General features: G+C 56.6%; 1 protein-coding gene across 1 annotated transcript in view; it reads left to right on the top strand.

Moving 5' to 3' along the window:
- NINL (ninein like) overlaps positions 1-16,766 on the top strand; it is a 62,247-nt gene that overhangs the window by 13,143 nt on the left and 32,338 nt on the right. Inside the window, exons 5-12 of the mRNA XM_082857800.1 lie at positions 2,219-2,409; positions 3,096-3,248; positions 5,083-5,250; positions 8,914-9,050; positions 10,025-10,165; positions 12,523-12,697; positions 13,543-13,653; positions 14,290-14,370. Of these exons, the coding sequence (XP_082713926.1) occupies positions 2,219-2,409; positions 3,096-3,248; positions 5,083-5,250; positions 8,914-9,050; positions 10,025-10,165; positions 12,523-12,697; positions 13,543-13,653; positions 14,290-14,370 (1,157 nt within the window). The remainder of the gene's footprint in view (positions 1-2,218; positions 2,410-3,095; positions 3,249-5,082; positions 5,251-8,913; positions 9,051-10,024; positions 10,166-12,522; positions 12,698-13,542; positions 13,654-14,289; positions 14,371-16,766) is intronic.

The raw sequence follows: 16,766 nt of genomic DNA, 5'->3' as shown, positions 1-16,766 counted from the left end.
TCAGACCCTCGAGCGGGGACCACTGGCTAAGGGAGCAGCTTCACGGTCTGGGAGGACCAGCATGACCCCAGCCGGCAGGCGTGGGCCTGGGGACTCCTTCCTGAAGCACCCGGCCTCAGCCAGCAGCCTCCCTGCTGCCTGGGGCCCTGTCTGCCCCGAGTCGAGGGTAAGACGTGGTTCTGGTCCTGGAGAGCCTGACGGAGCACCCGGAAGGCAGCCGCAGGCGTGCTTAGCAAATCTGGGTGCATCAGCACGTAGGTCTGCAGGTGCCTTCAGGACACCTCCCGCTGGAGTGTGTCACAGGGCAGAACGTGCAGGAACACGGCTCGAGGGCGAGACCCGAGCTGACCTTGAGCTTCTCCTGAGTGAGAGGTCTGCACTGGCACTGAGCATTATCCAGACTGTGGTCCTGGGGGGCTGAGGCTCTTGGCTCAGTGTTGAGCTTGGTGACGTCAGGGGAATGACCGGAGTGCCTGTGCTACTGGACGAAGCAGATGGACGCTTTTGTGTCCGGAAGAGCAGCCAACCCATGCCCTAAATTCCCCGGACTCTGTAAATCTAGGGGACGAGAGGAAGGGCTCCTGGGAAGGTTATTCACCAAGTCATTTCAGACTCTGCCCAGAGACAGGTTGGAGTTCTTCTTTCCCTCCAGGTTAGAACTGACACTGGTGTGTGAACAGTCATGTCAGACCTCAGAGGACTTATTTGCTCCTCTGCCAGCCATGAGAATACACCCCGGTGTCAGAATTGCTTTTCTATTGTTACGTAGAACTTTCAGATGTTTTAAGCTGGAAGGGATCTCAGAGGTGGCCCTTTCCTTGTGTTTTCCTCAGCTCAACCCACAGCATCATTCGTGAGCACACAGGCCCTAGCTTTCCTTGGCAAAGTGGCTTTCTGATCGTTAGTTGGGTTATCAAAGTAACGCCAAGGTGACTCCTCTCCTGAAGACTCTAGACCACTGGCCGAGAGCCCAGGTCTGGTCAGGTGCAGGCAGCCCTCTTCCTGTGTTGGGCCGGGTGGTGTGGCCTGAGCATGGAGGGAACTCTGCTTTGAAGCCTCGCTCATCCGAGGAGAGCTCCTCGTGGGCACCCCCAAGGTCTTTCCTCTTCCAGAGGGTGTTTCTCTGACAAAGCTGCAGAAACCTCAGTAAGCCACCTGGCTAAAGTAGGAAAGTTATGAAACCTGGCCATCTGTCATCCAAACTCACTGAGGTGTCTTTGCATCTCAAAGACACCTGTGCCTCCTGCTGTGAGGTGGCCTGGAGAACACAGCCCACCTTGGGACGTTTTTGCCGGGAAGAAAAAGAAAAAAGATAAAACTGAGCCTGCATCCAAACTAGGCTTTGATGCTAACTTCCGGTTTATAGGCGATGTTAGTGATGGAGGCATGCGAGGAAGCAGAGTGGGGCAGGCAGTGAGGTGCTCGTGTTCCAAGGACTCGAGAGGAGTAACCACACGCACAGGGAGGATTCTGTGTTGATACTGATTCAAAGAAATCAACTGTCGGGAGACTCTTGAGAGAGAGCTGGGTAAACCATTGTTGGTTTGTAGGGTGATGGTGGCATTGGGGTCAGCAGTACACACGAAACACACGGGGGTGAGAACACAGCAGCTGGATTTTGCTTTCAAATACTTGGGCAAGAGTAAACGGGGTAGATGAAGCCGGGGTGGCCGTCTGCCCAAGGAACATGACCACTGGCCTTTGCTGGACTGTGCTCTTTACTTTGGGTAGGTTTGAAGAGTTTCTAAAAATTAGTTTTTTAAACCTGACCTTTTTGTTCTAAGTACAAACCTTGCAGCTGTGCTCTCAGTGCTGTGGCTTCGCAGGTTCCCTTCAGAAAATGCTTTCTGGGATTTCCCTGGTGGTCCAGTAGGCAAGACTCCGTGGCCCCCATGCAGAGGGCCCAGGTTCGATCCCTGGTCAGGGAACTAGATCCTGCATGCTGCACCTAAGACCCGGAGCAACCTAAATAAATAAATATTTTTTTGAAAAAAGAAAATGCTTTCCCCACATGGCAGCAGATCCCTCCATTTGATTGTGAAAACTTGCATAGAATGCAAGTGGAAGAGTTGTACCGTGAGCACTGTGTACCCACCACCTAGATTCCTCCTTTGAAGCTTGTCTCTCACATGTGTCCATGTGCCCGTCCCTCTGCCCATTCATCAGTCCATCCGATTTCAGAGTAAATTACAGCCTTGGTATGTGTCCCCTGCTTCAGGCCAGCTGCCAACCTGGGGTTCTGAGGTCTTCGGGAGCCTCCGGAAGCCCTGCAGCTCCTCCTTCGACACCCCCGAGAGCCGGGTCCGAGGCCTCTGGGAAGAGCTGGGTGTGGGCAGCAGCGGCCACCTCACCGAACAGGAGCTGGCCCTGCTCTGCCAGAGCGTCGGGCTCCAGGGCCTGGAGAAGGAGGTGAGAGAGGGCAGGGTGGACCTCCCTGATGGGCTGGGTCTTTGTGGCGGTCATGGTTGGTGCTGGGCCTGGAAAACCCCTTCACCGCCAGACACTGATTCAGTTGTCACCTTCTGGTCTCACATCCCGTGCTGACGCCCAGGGCTTGTGTCGAAGGTCCGTCTCTGGCCGCCTTCACACAGGATCCTCCTCTGCCAGGGGCACTCCTCCCCCACCCCTCCTCAGTGGCCCAGATCTGCCACCCAGCCCAAGTGTGGTACCCGCAGCGTCTGCTATGCTCCCAGCAGCTGTATTCACCCCTCCCTCCTGCGGGGGCCAGGGGAAGTGGAGGGCAGTGTGATGGGACAGGCCCCTCCTTACTGAAGTGCTCTCAGCCCTGCCCTTGCCGACCCTGAGCTGCTGGGGGCCCGGGCCACGTTCCATACGTACGTGTCCCGCCATCCAGCAAGCTCCTGGCATGGCAGACACGGGATGGGTGTTTGTGGGTTTTGGGAAGCGCAAGTGGCCGTTCACAGCAGGATGGAAACTGACCAGGTGTGTGGATTTCACAAGCCAGAGCGGGGAGACCACTGTTTGGCTAGGACAGCGAGCCGCCTGCTTGGGGAGGGTGGGGGCCAGGCCTGGGTGGGGTGGGCACAGCTGCGGTGGGAGAGCCTCTGTGAAGATACCTGGGGGCCTTTATTTAGGAACTTGAAGACCTGTTCAACAAGCTGGACCAAGACGGCGACGGCAGAGTGAGTCTAGAGGAATTCCAGCTTGGCCTGTTCAATCATGGATCCCCTCAACTTCTGGAATCTTCCACACTTGTCAAACCGAGCGGGTCCTGGTCTCATTACCAGGTAAAATGGGATGATTAACTCTTGAACCCCAGAGCGACTGCCATCATTCTCTGGCCTTCAGCATCTTCTGCAGGCCTGACCTCTCTGCCTGGTCCCCACAGAGGGTACCCAGCAGTTGGTCAGGGTGTGTACACACACGTGTGCTGTGGGAGGCTGTGCAACCTTGGGCTGATCTGGCATTGCTCCTGCCAAGCTGTGTGTCACTGGTGAGCTACTCACCTTCTCTGAGCCTCAGGTTCCTTGTCTGTAAAATGGACACACCTACCTCATAGGGGTCTTATGAGGATTCCCTGACAGTTCCTTGTCATGCCTCAATGTGGGGTACACTGTGTTCCAACAAGAGCACCCCCTTTCCCTCCTCCCCGGAGGGCAGAGTCACTGACGGGTCCGTGTCTTCTCCAGGATTAGCCTTAACAAGGATTCCTGGAGCTGTGCTCTCCCCATACTGTATACCTGAATTTTATCCTGTACAAGGCCAGCTGGAGGAGAGCAGATTTTAGGTGGTTATTTAAATTGTGGTGTTCGGTGCATCTGGTTTTTCTCAGTCCCAGGACAGTCAGCCTCCGTCTCCCACCACAGGGCACGGTTGTCCTGGGGAGTCTTGCTGAGGCTTCTTTGGCGATGTGGCTGATCCCGCAGTTTGTGGGCAGCGATGCAGGAACAGTGACCTTGTTCTCTGCTAGGCCAGGCGCGTCTGAGAATCAGGTTTCTGCACCTGAAGCCACTGAGACAGGGAAGGAACCAGGAGAGATGAGGGATGGTGCCAGGCCACCTGAGGGCAGAGACCACAGTGCAGTCGTGCCCAGAGCCTGTGGGAGGGAGGGCCTCCTCTGAGGTACAGCGGCCCCCGTTCCTGCCCAGGAAGTGCTGACATGGCCATGGGGTTGTGTCCTGTGCATGTGGATGCCAGCGTGGCTGGAGTGGTGACATGGGGCCTCGCACCTGGGCCCAGACGGATATTCTCCTGCTCCATCAGGGGAGCAGGTGGGCCTGGTGGTCTTGGGGCCCCAGCAGCTGCTCCTTGTTCTGGCCCCAACTGCGGACACGTGTCTGAAGGGCCCTGCCCTCCAAGGGGCAGGAAGTACAGCTGGATTCTTTTTGTTTTTTAGATGTTGGGGGGTAGGAGTTTATTAATTAATTTATTTTTGCTGTGCTGGGTCTTCGTTTCTGTGCGAGGGCTTTCTCTAGTTGTGGCAAGAGGCGGTCACTCTTCATCACGGTGCACGGGCCCCTCACTATCGTGGCCTCTCTTGTTGCGGAGCACAGGCTCCAGACTCACAGGCTCAGTAGTTGTGGCTCACGGGCCTAGTTGCTCTGTGGCATGTGGGATCCTCCCAGACCAGGGCTCGAACCCGTGTCCCCTGCATTAGCAGGCAGATTCTCAACCACTGAGCCACCAGGGAAGCCCCACAGCTGGATTCTTGCAGTACCTCGGCTCACCGGTCAGCTTTCTGGCTGAGGGATTTTTTTGCCCTTGTCTTAAAACTCTCTGACCCTGAATCCTGAGGACACGCGTCCTCTGCTTGGGCCACCCCCGCCCTCCTTCTGAAGCCCGTCTTGGGTTTCTCTGCACAGACCAGGTTTCCCTCAGCAGGAAGCCATTAGTGGTTTGGGGAGAAATTACCTCAGGGCCTGGCAGGCGCTGGGCGTCCCCTGCATGGCCTGGTGTGGACAGCGCTGAGTCCTGGGCTCGAGTCAGATCCTGCGGGCGCCCCATTCCCTGGAGCAGGAATCAGCGCTGTTCTCAGGCCTCGGGGAGGCCACACAGGCGGGGAGGTCGAGGAGGGTGCATGAGGAGGCCACGGGGGCTCACAGAGCTTGTCCCAACGTGCAGGTCCCAGAGGAGGGTGGTGGCCAGACCACCACGTCATCCCTTGTGTCCGTGAGCTCGGGCCCGCGCCTCTTGTGCAGCGTGGACGACGGCGCCGGCTTCGCCTTCCCGGAGCAGATCGTCACCCTGTGGGCCCAGGAGGGGGTGCACAACGGCAGGGAGGTCTTGCAGGTTTGGACCGGTCGCGCACGGCTGCCCCAGCAGAGGCGTCTAGGCGGGCGGGGCCACTGCCTACAGGGGAGGCTGGACGGAGCTCCCCCCCGTCCCCCCCACCGCAGACACAGGCCCTGTGTAGGGAAGGCCCATCGTAATACTTTTTTCTTTATTTTTTGATATTAAGATATAGGAAGTGTTAAAAACATAATAAGTAAAAAGCAGAGAAAACCACAGCCTGAAACAAATCCGTTTGAAGGTAGGTTTCAGCATCTTAGACTCTCCCCCTCAGTGCGTGTCAGCCCCGGAGCTGATCTGCTGACCTGGAGGAGGGACGTCTTAGTGGACACCACTGTCACGGACGTCTAAGCGTTTCTACTCTCCCCGGACGAGCTCTGTGGGGAGTTCTTCTCCCCGTACCCGCCCTCCGACCTCCCTCCAGTGGTCACACACGAGGAGGCCTGTGCTCTCCCTGGTCAGTCAAGTCCCCTCTGTGGGGACACAGGGCAGCCCTGGGGCTTTGGAGGGAGTTCTGCCCTGGGTGGCAAGTCAGGTGCACACAGGGCGGGCACAGCAAGGGAAGAGTGCTGGGGCAGGTGTGGCAAACTAGATGAGTTAGTTTCATTTCCAAATTTCACTTTCCATTGTGAAAAAAACCTTCAGCTCTACAGAAATCTATAGAATAATAAAGCCTGCCCCCCTCTGCTCCTGGTCTCCAGGGATGGCGATACGTAAAGGTCTGGTGGGCATTCTGCGAGCTCTTCCCTGGCACAGGAAAGAAATGTATATTTAGACATTCCCATTTAAAAAATTTCTTTTGCAAAATTGGTGTCATACCGTATACCTTGCTAATTTACATTACTCTTTCCCTGTCGTGGGACACGTATGTTATTTTCCTGTTATGAATCTCGTCACCTGTAATGCACGTATACCCTTCTGCCCCTATGCTGGTATTTCTCGGTAGGGCGGATTCCTGAAGGTACGCATTTTACCTCTTGATAGCTTCTATTGTATTGCCTCCAAAAATGTCCATGTTGGCACAAACCAATAGAACAGGAAGGAGAAAAAAACCAGCCTTTAAGACAATCTGCCCGACTCCTCAGGCCAGACTCTCCTGGACCTAAGCTTCGCCGTTGCCGAGTCCCGCTGCCCAGCAGCCCGGGCAGAGCCTGACGCAAGGCCATCCCTGGACAGCTGGCCCACAGGACTATTCTGAGAACCAGAGGCTGAGGCCGGACCACTGAAATTGGCCCCCGGGGAGGGCCAAGAGCAGAGGGGCTCATGGTTTTTTGTTTTTTGGGTTTTGGCTGTGCCACACGGCATGTAGGATCTTAGTTCCCCAACCAGAGATCGAACCTGTGCCCCCTGCAGTGGAAGCATGGAGCCCTTAACCACTGGACCACCAGGGAAGTCCCAGAGGCTCATGGTTTGGAGATTCTCCCTAAGACGCTGCTCCTGATTCCCTGCGCTTGGAGGTGGGCTGGCTGCCGTCAGGATCCGGCCAGTGACGAGTCTCACGCTTGCCCCCGGACACTTCAGGACTTACTCTTATCACTGCTCTCTTGCTGTCACAGCAAGTTTCTGTTCCTTTAGCAACTTATAATTTTCCAGTTGCTCAGGGTTTGATTCCATTGAACTGAGAGGCAGTGACGTTACTGAACTCCCCTCAGCAGGACCCTCCACGTGGCCCCCCAGGTGTATCTGTCCCCCGACACAGGGTGGCTCTCGGGCGAGCTGGCACGCAGTTGGGGTGTCCTGGTGCAGCAGGTCCATAACTGGTCACCTGTGACACTGGGTGGGACCGCCAGCTGCCCCTGAGCACACCTGCCTGAGAGAGGTGTGTTCCCCGGGGGAGGAAGCCCGCTAGGTGAGTCCTGGCCTGGACGTGCTGGCCTCCCACACCCAGCTTCTCAGGACCTCACGCGAATGTCTGTGGGACCACCGCCAGGGCTGCTCTGTGCGGATCCCTGACCTCCTCAGGAATCGGGAGCCGCGCAGCTGGGTGTTCCTAGCCTGGGGTCTCCAGGAGACTGCTCTGCGGTCTTCCCGAGGCCCAGCAGGATGGAGAGTGGACCTCGTCAGAGGCTAGAGGCCTCCCCTCCCTGCCACCTGGGCTCCTCCCCAGGGCAGCCTGAGCCTCCTCCCAGCATGGCTCTGGCTTCCCCAGAGCCCCATCCAGGAGAGCGGAGAGGGGCCTCAGCCTCCCACGCCCTGGCCTGGGAAGCCACACATTGCTACCCTGGCACCATCCTGGGGGTTACATAGGTCCGTCCCGGTCAGCACAGAAGGAGTACATGGGCATGAACGCCAGGAGGCAGGCGCCCACGTTGTGCCACGTGGTTTTTCTAATTGGGAAGCTGCCGCTGGGACCACTTTCTGTCCTCTGCCCCCCACCCGTGGTTTCGTTGCTGGGAAGTGTGCGCTTGTGTCAGAACTTCAGCTTCCCAGTTGCTGCACACGCTTCAGCTGAGTGTCATTTCTCTCCAGAAGCGCTCGCGGCCGTGGGGAAGGACGGAGATTCAAGTCTCCGCCTCATAAGTTAAAGGAAGGGCCTCCCCGTGGGCCCTGCCATGTGCCTGCCCCGCCCGTGTGTCTGGGCCTTGTAGCCAAGTGTGCCCATCGCTGCAGGAGGAGACGTGGCAAAAGTGTTCTTACTGGGCAGCCAGCAGGACGGGCGGGTGTTCCTGTCCTACTCTCTCTTTCTCTTATTATGGTAAAATACGTAAAACAAAATTTTTCCAATCTTTTAACTGTACTTTCCCAAGAATCCCGAGGGCGAATGAGTGTGACTGTCTGGAATGCTGGGCTGTGGCTCATCTCTCTCTGATAGGTCCTGTGTCCACCAACAGAACCCCCATCTGTTCCTGTATCTGTTTGTGTGGTTCAGAGACATATTAGTCAGGATTCTTTGAGTCTGAAATGGCAAAAACCCAAGTCAAACTAGCTTGGGCAGGAGGAGGTTAGGGACCTTCGTGGTCAGTCGGAGAAGGACGTTAGGCTCGGGGGTCCCAGCTCCGGGTGTTGTCTGGACTCTGCTGGTGGGGGCCTTGGCCTCAGGTCCAGTCCCCTTGTGCAGCTCCCCAGGGCCCACGTGGTTTATACAACACCTGATTTCACAGGGAAAAAGCCCTTCTCTGGCCTCCCTATCAATCCCCAAAGTCCTCTGCTTGGGACATGCCCCCTTCTGTGTCTGTCACTTTGTCCAGGGAGGGGGACTCTGTCCAGCCTGGGTCATGCCCACCCTCGAGGCATGGGGGGACACTGGGGTTGACAGGGTTGGGGGGACCGTAGTGGGGATGGGGGGACACGGGTTGACAGGGATGGGGGGACCGTAGTGGGGATGGGGGGACACTGGTTGACAGGGATGGGGGAACCATAGTGGGGATGGGGAACACTGGGGTTGACAGGGTTGGGGGACTGTAGTGGTGATGGGGGGGACACTGGGGTTGACAGGGATGGGGGGACCATAGTGGGGATGGGGGGACACTGGGGTTGACAAGGATGGGGAGACCGTCAGCGGGGTTGGGGCAGGGGAAGGGCTCCACCCAAGAGGCAGAGACTTTGCAGAGAGCAAAGGAAGGTACAGGGACAGCGTGGTCTGGGCCTGACTGTCCTGAGGGAGCCCGGAAGCGTCTGGAGACCCACTCATCCCACCTGGCTGATGGGCCTTGCTATTTTCAGAGCCTCGACTTCAGTGTGGACGAGAAGGTGAACCTTCTGGAGCTGGCCTGGGCCCTTGAGAATGAGCTCATGATGGTGGGCGGTGCCACTCAGCAGGCAGCCTTGGCCTGCTACCGCCAGGAGCTGAGCTTCCGCCAGTAAGAGCCCCGATGGGGAGGGTGTGTGGGTGCCACTGGCTAGACCGGCCTCCTTGCCCCCGGATTCGGGCACCCGGCAGGAGGAGAAAGAAGGATGCTTCGAACACAGTCACAAAGCGCAGCGCGGCAGTTGGGCCAAGAACACAAACCATTGTAATTGGGTTCGGCTCTGGGTTTGGCTGGCTTTTCAGGCCGTCCGTCTGCTGAGCAGTTTGGCACAAAGATTGGTTTTCGTGTGTTTATTGATTTTCTGAAGCTACAGAAAAGGCTGGCAGAAATCCCAACCTCGATCCTCAAGACTTTGCATCTCATTAGGTACCAACAGATGAGCCTTCTGTCAGGCAGTTCGGCAAAGGGGACCAGAGAAAGACTGTGCTTTGGGACAGGGATGCCTCTTCAGTGGGAGAAACGGGCACCAGGATAGCTGGTGCTAGAGATGGTTTGCACAGAGCCTTGGGCGGGACCCAGGGTGACCAGACAGGGACAGGGCCACATACAGGAGTCTCCTCTGTTCTGGGCAACTCCCTGCACAGTCACTCTGATGCCAGGCTGCAGGTGGCAGGGCTGTGGCCAGGCAGGATAATGGGTGGCCAGCCTCCTCCCTTTCATGCATCCAGTTCCAGGTTAGGTGCTAGGGATCCCTGGGGCCTGAGGCCCAGCTGCAGGCAAGAGGGAGCGTAGATAAATTCCTGCCTGTCCTGAGGCCATCTGGAGGGGTGGCACGCTGCACGTTCTAGGCTCAGACCTCCTTGTTCAGAAACCTGCTAGAAACCCCTTTGCCAGGCAGCTGGCCTGTCACTGTATGTGCTTCTGTAAACCGGTCACAGTAACTGTAGAAACGGCCCTGGGAGGAGGTGGGTCAGAGCCCAGCGCTGGCCGCTGCTCGGCGCCGTTAGCCCAGCTGTGTTTGTTCCTGCAGACGGGCTTGCTGGGCCCAGAGCGGTGTCCCCTTTGACCCCGCCTCCTTCACGCAGGGGGCAGGTGGAGCAGATGGCCAGGGAGCGAGACAAGGCGAGGCAAGACCTGGAGAAGGCAGAGCAGAGGCACCTGGAGTTTGTGAAGGAGACGGACGACCTCCACTCTGCCCTGGAGCAGCTCGCAGAGGAGAAGGTCAGGTAGGTCCCGCCGGGGTCCCCGGCCGAGGGTGGGCAGTGGACGCGGGCAGCCACCAGCTGAGGCCCTGCTGTCTTACCTGAGCCCAGCACCCTGCTGATGTCCTTCCTTGAGGGAAGACGGTGCATTTTAAGAAGCAGTCTTGCCCTTCGCTTGGGAGCGTGGCATCTGGCCGAGTGCCTGTGACGACCGTCTGCAGGGGAAAGTGCTCTGCTGGCCTCACTCTCTGCTCCATCTGTCAGGGTCTGTCCCACTCAAGCTGAGTCTTCTCTCCGTGCCTGTGATCAGCGAGACGGGTGGACGTTTTGAGAGGACCAGAGAATGGCTTTGCAGCCTGTTGGTTCTGCAGGAGGGAGGCCGGGGCCCAAAACCGCACACCGGGCATCACCCATTGGGTGGCCTGAGCGGACTCCTGGTGAGCTGGCCGGGATGGTGGTGGACAAACCAGAGGAAAGAATTTCTGACCTTTGTGAAAGGCTTTCCCCCTCTCCTGAGGCGCCACCCGCCTCCCGGTGGCTCTCTCCGCGGCTGGGCTCTGCTGCATCCCTGACGTGGGCGGACGTGGGGCTGTGTCCTGACGCGAGGCCTGGGGACGCGGGGTCCTTGGGGCTCCCTGCTCTGGAGCAGCCTGACCCGCACACGTCCTTCCTCTGTGGCCTGTGCTGCCCCCCACCCCAGCGCCCACAAGCTTAAGTGTGGACGATTTTAGACGATCGGTCAGGGAGCTGAGAACTGATTTGCGTTGGTCTCGGCCCGGTCGGCCTGACTGTCCCAACCACCCAGAAGGGACTCAGGGAAGTTCTCTCTGGGTCAGAGAACCAGAGACTCCAGGGCCATGTCTCAGTCCAAGAGGCCGGTGGGGGCACACGAAGCCTTGAGGGCCACACGAGTGTTTGGATTTTGCCCAGCCAGCAGTGGGGCATCATTGATACCTTTTTAGAAATAGTTTTTGTGGTTGCGTTAGGTTGTTTTTATTACAAAAGTAATAAATGATACATGTTCATTGTAGAAAACTTAAAAAATACAAGTAGGAACTTCCCCAGTGGTCCAGGGGTTTAAGAATCCGCCTTCTAATGCAAGGGATGCAGGTTCGATCCCTAGTCGGGGAACTAAGATCCCACGTGCCGCAGGACAACCAAGCCCTCGTGCCGCAACGAAGAGCCCGCATGCGGCAACTAAGACCCAGTGCAGCCATAAATAAATAAATAATTAAAAAGAAAGAAAATCCAAGTAAAAGGAAAAATAAAAGCAAAAGTCTCACGTCCACAGAGGTTATCACTCCTGACATTTGTTGTGAGTCCCTCGCTTTTCCGTGCACGTGGTTACTTACAGAATGGTGTTGTGTTGCATATACTTTCTGACGGCCACAGAGCACCCATGATGTGGGTCTGTTCTGCCGTATTTTACTGCACCTTTCCCCTTTAAAGAGTGGAGTGACATGATCAAATTTGTATTTGTAAAATTAGCCCCGAGATTTGTGGGCTGTTAGATTAATCACACTCGTCAAACCTTTTCCCTAAGTGATGGCTGCCCCCCTTCCCCTCATGCCCCCGCCTCGAAGCTCTGGGGTGAGATTGAGGGAGGCCGAGCCCAATATTTCTCATGCTCGATTGTTGACGTGGCCAAGCTCTGCCGAAGAGTTTCATTCGTCTTCCATCTAGATAGACTGGGTCTGAGAATCCTGTTCAGCAGCTGTTTTAGTGATAAAGCTAAGATCTAGCACTGTTTTCCCTGCAGATAGAAACGGTTATTGCGGGGAATTCCCTGGCGGTCCAGTGGTTACGACTCCGTGCTTCCACTGCAGGGGGCACAGGTTCGATCCCTGGTTGGGGAACTAAAGTCCTGCATGCTGCAAAGAAATGGTTATTGCAAACGACCACAGCAGAGTCTGAGGGGAAGGGCCTCCGCACCGTTCTCTGGCTGATTTGGGATCCGCCACGTACTGGTTTTCTGATGCCTGTGTCCTCGTGACAGAGGCTGGCCTCTGTGCGCATTTGGTCACCGAAGGCTTTGGTGCCGCCTTTATTTATTGATTCATTTTTTCATGATGTGGAGGAAGTTGAATGGCCGAGGAGCGTCAGAGACCTACCCAGAGGTCACCCGCTAGCTCACCCCAGAGGCCAAGGGACCCGCTGGCTCACCTTGTCTGTGTGAGGTCACCTCCACCAGCCCCGAGGAGGGATTTAAGGAGGCCCCACATCCTTAAATGGTACAGCATCTGCAGCTCTCTCATCTGCCAAGGTGGACAAACGAGTCCCAGACGCTGTGGCCGAGTGCTCCGGCGAGAGACCCCGGGGAGGGAGAGGCCCAGGTGGCGCCCCTCAGGAGCCCGACGAACCATGTGCCATGTGCCTTGCAGACGCCTGGAGCAGGGGTACAGGGAGAGGCTGAGTCTCCTGCGGTCCGAGGTGGAGGTGGAGCGCGAGCTGTCCTGGGAGCAGGCCCGGCGGCAGAGGGCTGCGCTGGAGGAGGACCTGCAGCGCCTTCGGGCTGAGGAGGCCAGCCTCCGCCAGAAGCTGAGCCTGGCCCTGAAGGTAGGGGTGTTCGGGGGTCGGAGGGGTGCCTCCCGCCCGGAAAGACGGAGGCGAGTTTGCCTAAGGGTCCATCCTCCACACCCACACCTCCCTGGTCCAGGATTAAACCCTCCCCGTGGTGCTGGGGGTTTCACACTAAAGAACATTTCCTGCAGCCATAGAAAGAGCCCATTTCTCAGCCAAAGCAGAAAGCGTCCTGGCTTTTCTGGGAGACACATGGTCCCTCATCTCCAGCCGTGTGGGCAGCAGGATGGGGGACCCGAGGGCCTCTGGGTCAGCGGCTGCAGCCACCTCTGCTGCACCCCTGGGACCAGAGCACCAGTGGGGTCAGCAAAAGACAAAAGCATCAGTCTGCGCCCCCAGCCCTGGAGCAGACGCAGTCTTCTGGGCCGTGGAGAGCGCCCCACGACTGGCACCCACCCTGCATTTGCTTCCAGTGAGGTGTCCCCGGCCCCCCTTCCTCCTCCTTCCCTAACTTGGGGCTGTGGACTCTGTCCGCACCTGCCCTGCCTCCCTCGCCTCCGTCCCCCTGGAGGACAGGCTGGACATATGCCTTCTTTTTGGTCCCCGTGTCTGAGGACACTGCCTTGCTCCTGGTGGACACCTGGGCCGTCGTGGTACAGCTTTCAATTTGTTTTTTAGAAGACGGCTCGGGAAGGGTTGCCGGAGAGCTTGGGTGGCTGGGAGAAGACGAGGCAGTGGGAAAGGGGGAGTATCCCCAAGGGCTCCGTGGGGTCCACCTTCCCTGCTCATGAGCCCTGCCTCTCGCTCGGAGGGGGCAGCCCTTCCACACAGCTCCCTCCTCCGTCCCCAAAGCCGGCCAACCGCTGGCCTGTGTCTTGTAGGAAAACAGTCGACTGCAGAAGGAGATGATTGAAGTCGTGGAGAAGCTCGCAGAGTCGGAGAAGCTGGTCCTGAAGCTGCAGAATGATCTGGAGTTTGTGTTGAAGGACAAGGTGGGTCCTCTTGCTGATTCTGAGTCTCCAGAGAGGTGCCCCTGGGCGCCGGGTAAAGGGCGTCAGGGTCTTGACAAAGAATACACAGGCGATGGAATTTAGGTTTTTTCTCCTAAAATTCTATAATGGAGAGAAAATTATCACGGCTACTTTCCCTGTGTTTTCCTCCACTTCATGCAGTGCAGGGGTGCTGGTGACGCCCGGGTGATGCCCTGCACGTTGGCCTTTTAGTGACAAAGCCTGGAGCAGTCAGCACCCTCTGCACAGACCCCAGTGACAGGGTCTTGGTGGTGGTGGGCACGGAGGAGAGGTTAGAGGCACCCCAGCTGGCCCTTACCATCACCTTCAGAGGAGGAGGGGAGGGGAGGTGCAGGGTCCAGGCAGGGGGCCTCCCAGGTGGCCAAGGCAGGAAGGCAGCCCAGGCTCCAGGTGGGAGCATGGCCGCCTTCCATAAATTCCAAACATCCTTCTGCCCTGAGACCTTTTAGACAAGGGGAGGGGAGGAAGAGGAGGGATGGGCAGCTGTACCTGCAGATGCTAATAAGCCTGGTGGGGACAGCGTCTGGGGGTGACAACACACCCTCTACCTGGCCTCAGGTCCCAGCCCTCATTTTCCTGCCTGCGTCTGGCTTTCAGCTGGAGCCACAGAGCACGGAGCTCCTGACCCAGGAGGAGCGGTTCTCAGAGGTCCTGAAGGAGTACAAGCTCAAGTGCCGGGTATGTGGCCCCCTACCTGCGGGGTTGTCAGGGTCTGTCCGCTCAGACCCGGGTGGGTCCTCCCACCCCCTGGCCTCCACGTGGAGCGTGGTCCAGCCCGGGTCCACAGGAGCATCCCTGTATGAGCAGAGCAGGCAGAGCCTCTGATCTCGGCCTGCCTTCCACCAATGGGGTCCTCCGAGCCTCGTGTTCTGAAAGGAGACGGGTGGGACTTGCCTACTCAGCACGTGTGCCCAGCCCCACGCGGGCTGCCCAGGTGGTGAGACGGCCCCTGTCCTAAGTCCCCCTCTGTGTGTCCCGGCACCATGTAGGGCTTCATCTTGTCTCTGTGGTTGAGTGTTTGCATTTCCTGGGCCAAATCTACCAACGTGAGCCCACTCGGCTGGCGCTGCCGCTATGCAGAAGAGGGCGTAGGTGGTGAACAATGTCAGTGCTGGGGAAACAGATCATAACCCGTTACTCTCTCGAGATTACCGAGGACTCCAGCAGATAGAACATTATCATTTGGAGTTAGGGGTCTAGTATCCATTTGCCTCTTAATGATTTCCCTCCCAATTAATGTTAAGAACTTCTTTCTGCACACGATGCTTTGGCCACACCAGAGGATAAAGGTGAGCCTGTGCTGGTCTGCAGTGTGACGTGACCCTTACCTCCCGCCCTCCACATCCTGAATCCCGTGTGCGCCTGCGTGTGGTCAGCTCTTACCGTCCTCGGGTGCCCGAGTGGTGTGTGTGGTTTGTGGTTAGGGGATGTGGTGCAGCTGGAATGTGCCGCTTGACTTTCTGAAAGGAACTCTCTTTCCTGCTGTGTTTTCTCTCACTTTGAGCACCTGTAACTAACCATCCATTAATACATTGCTTTAGTGCACCTGAATTTTTTCAAACAAATGTAACTGCCTTCATTTTTTCACATGACTCTGTCACTTAACAGCTGCTGCTGATTTCACTTTTGGTTCTCAAAATTTTACTTTTTGAAATATCAGCAGGAATATTTTACATTTTAGTGCTAAGCTACTTATTTAGAAATTTGCCCTCTCTATTTTGGGGGATATTTTTGGCTGTTTCAAACTAACAGAGCATTAAAAAAGCGTTTTATTTGAAAGTAATTTCTAATACATGAAGTTACAAAAGTGAAACTAGTCTGGGGAACACCTGGATGCCTCTGCCCCAGTCCACCGGCTGTGTACGTTTCACCGTGTGCATGTGGACGCGAACATGTACATCGGAGGTGAGTCAGGCGATCACGACCCTCCACCCCGAACTGGTCCATGCACTTCCTGAGAGCAGGCCGACCCTTCAACCTCAAAGTGCTGTTCAGGTGCCCAACGTTGATGTTACATGTTCAGGAATTTTGCTGGCTTCTTGTTAAACCTTTGATGGGGGAGTTATTTACACCAAGAAATGTGCAGAAGCTACAAGCTGGGCTTTTCTTCCTAGAGAGCCAGCTTCCCAACACCTCCTGGGTAGCTGAGGTTACTTAGTAACTTCACGGTTTCCACCAATACAGTCCTTTAACCTGCTTGTTGTGTTTCAGTTTTGTTAGTCAACCTAACAATGTTCTTTTTTGTTTTTAGCTGTGTTGCTTGGCTTGCGGGATCTTAGTTCCCTGGCCAGGGATCAAACCTGGGTCCCCAGCAGTGGAAGCTCGGAGACCTAACCACTGGACCGCCAGGGAATTCCCCTAACAATGTTCTTTAGAGCATCTTCCTCCAGTGCAGGACCCAGTCTAGGGCCAGGGCCAGAGTCTGATGTCCTCTAATCTGGAACATTCTTAGTCCATTCAGGTGGCTGTAACAAAGATACCATAGACTGGGGAGCTTATAAGCCATGGAGAGTTAGTTCCTTTGTTCTGGAGGCTGGTAGGTCTGAGACCGAGGTGCTGACAGATTCGGTGTCTGGTGAGGCCTCTGTTCTGGGTTGCAGGTGGCCGGCTGTCTTCTCACTGTGTCCTTCTGTGAAGAGGCGAGGGAGTTCTCTGGGGGCTGTTTTATTAGAGCACAAACCCCGTCATGGGGCTCCATCCTCCTGACCTGATCTCCTCCCAAAAGCCTTACCTCCAGGGGGCTTCCCTGGTGGCGCAGTGGTTGAGAGTCTGCCTGCTGATGCAGGGGACACGGGTTCGTGCCCCGGTCTGGGAAGATCCCACATGCCGCGGAGCAGCTGTGCCCGTGAGCCATGGCCGCTGAGCCTGCGCGTCCGGAGCCTGTGCTCCGCAACGGGAGAGGCCACAACAGTGAGAGGCCCGCGTACCGCAAAAAAAAAAAAAAAAAAAAAAAAGCCTCACCAAATACCATCACACTGGGGATCAGGATTTAACATATGAATCTGGGGAGACACACTGTCTGTAGCACATTCCCACAGCCTTTCTTTGTCCTTCACGTGGAGATTTTTGAAGAA

The sequence above is a fragment of the Leucopleurus acutus genome (genome assembly GCF_964270905.1).
Source record: "Leucopleurus acutus genome assembly, chromosome: 16".
NCBI classification, from domain to species: Eukaryota; Metazoa; Chordata; class Mammalia; order Artiodactyla; family Delphinidae; genus Leucopleurus; species Leucopleurus acutus.
This window is presented reverse-complemented; position numbering and strand designations above follow the sequence as displayed.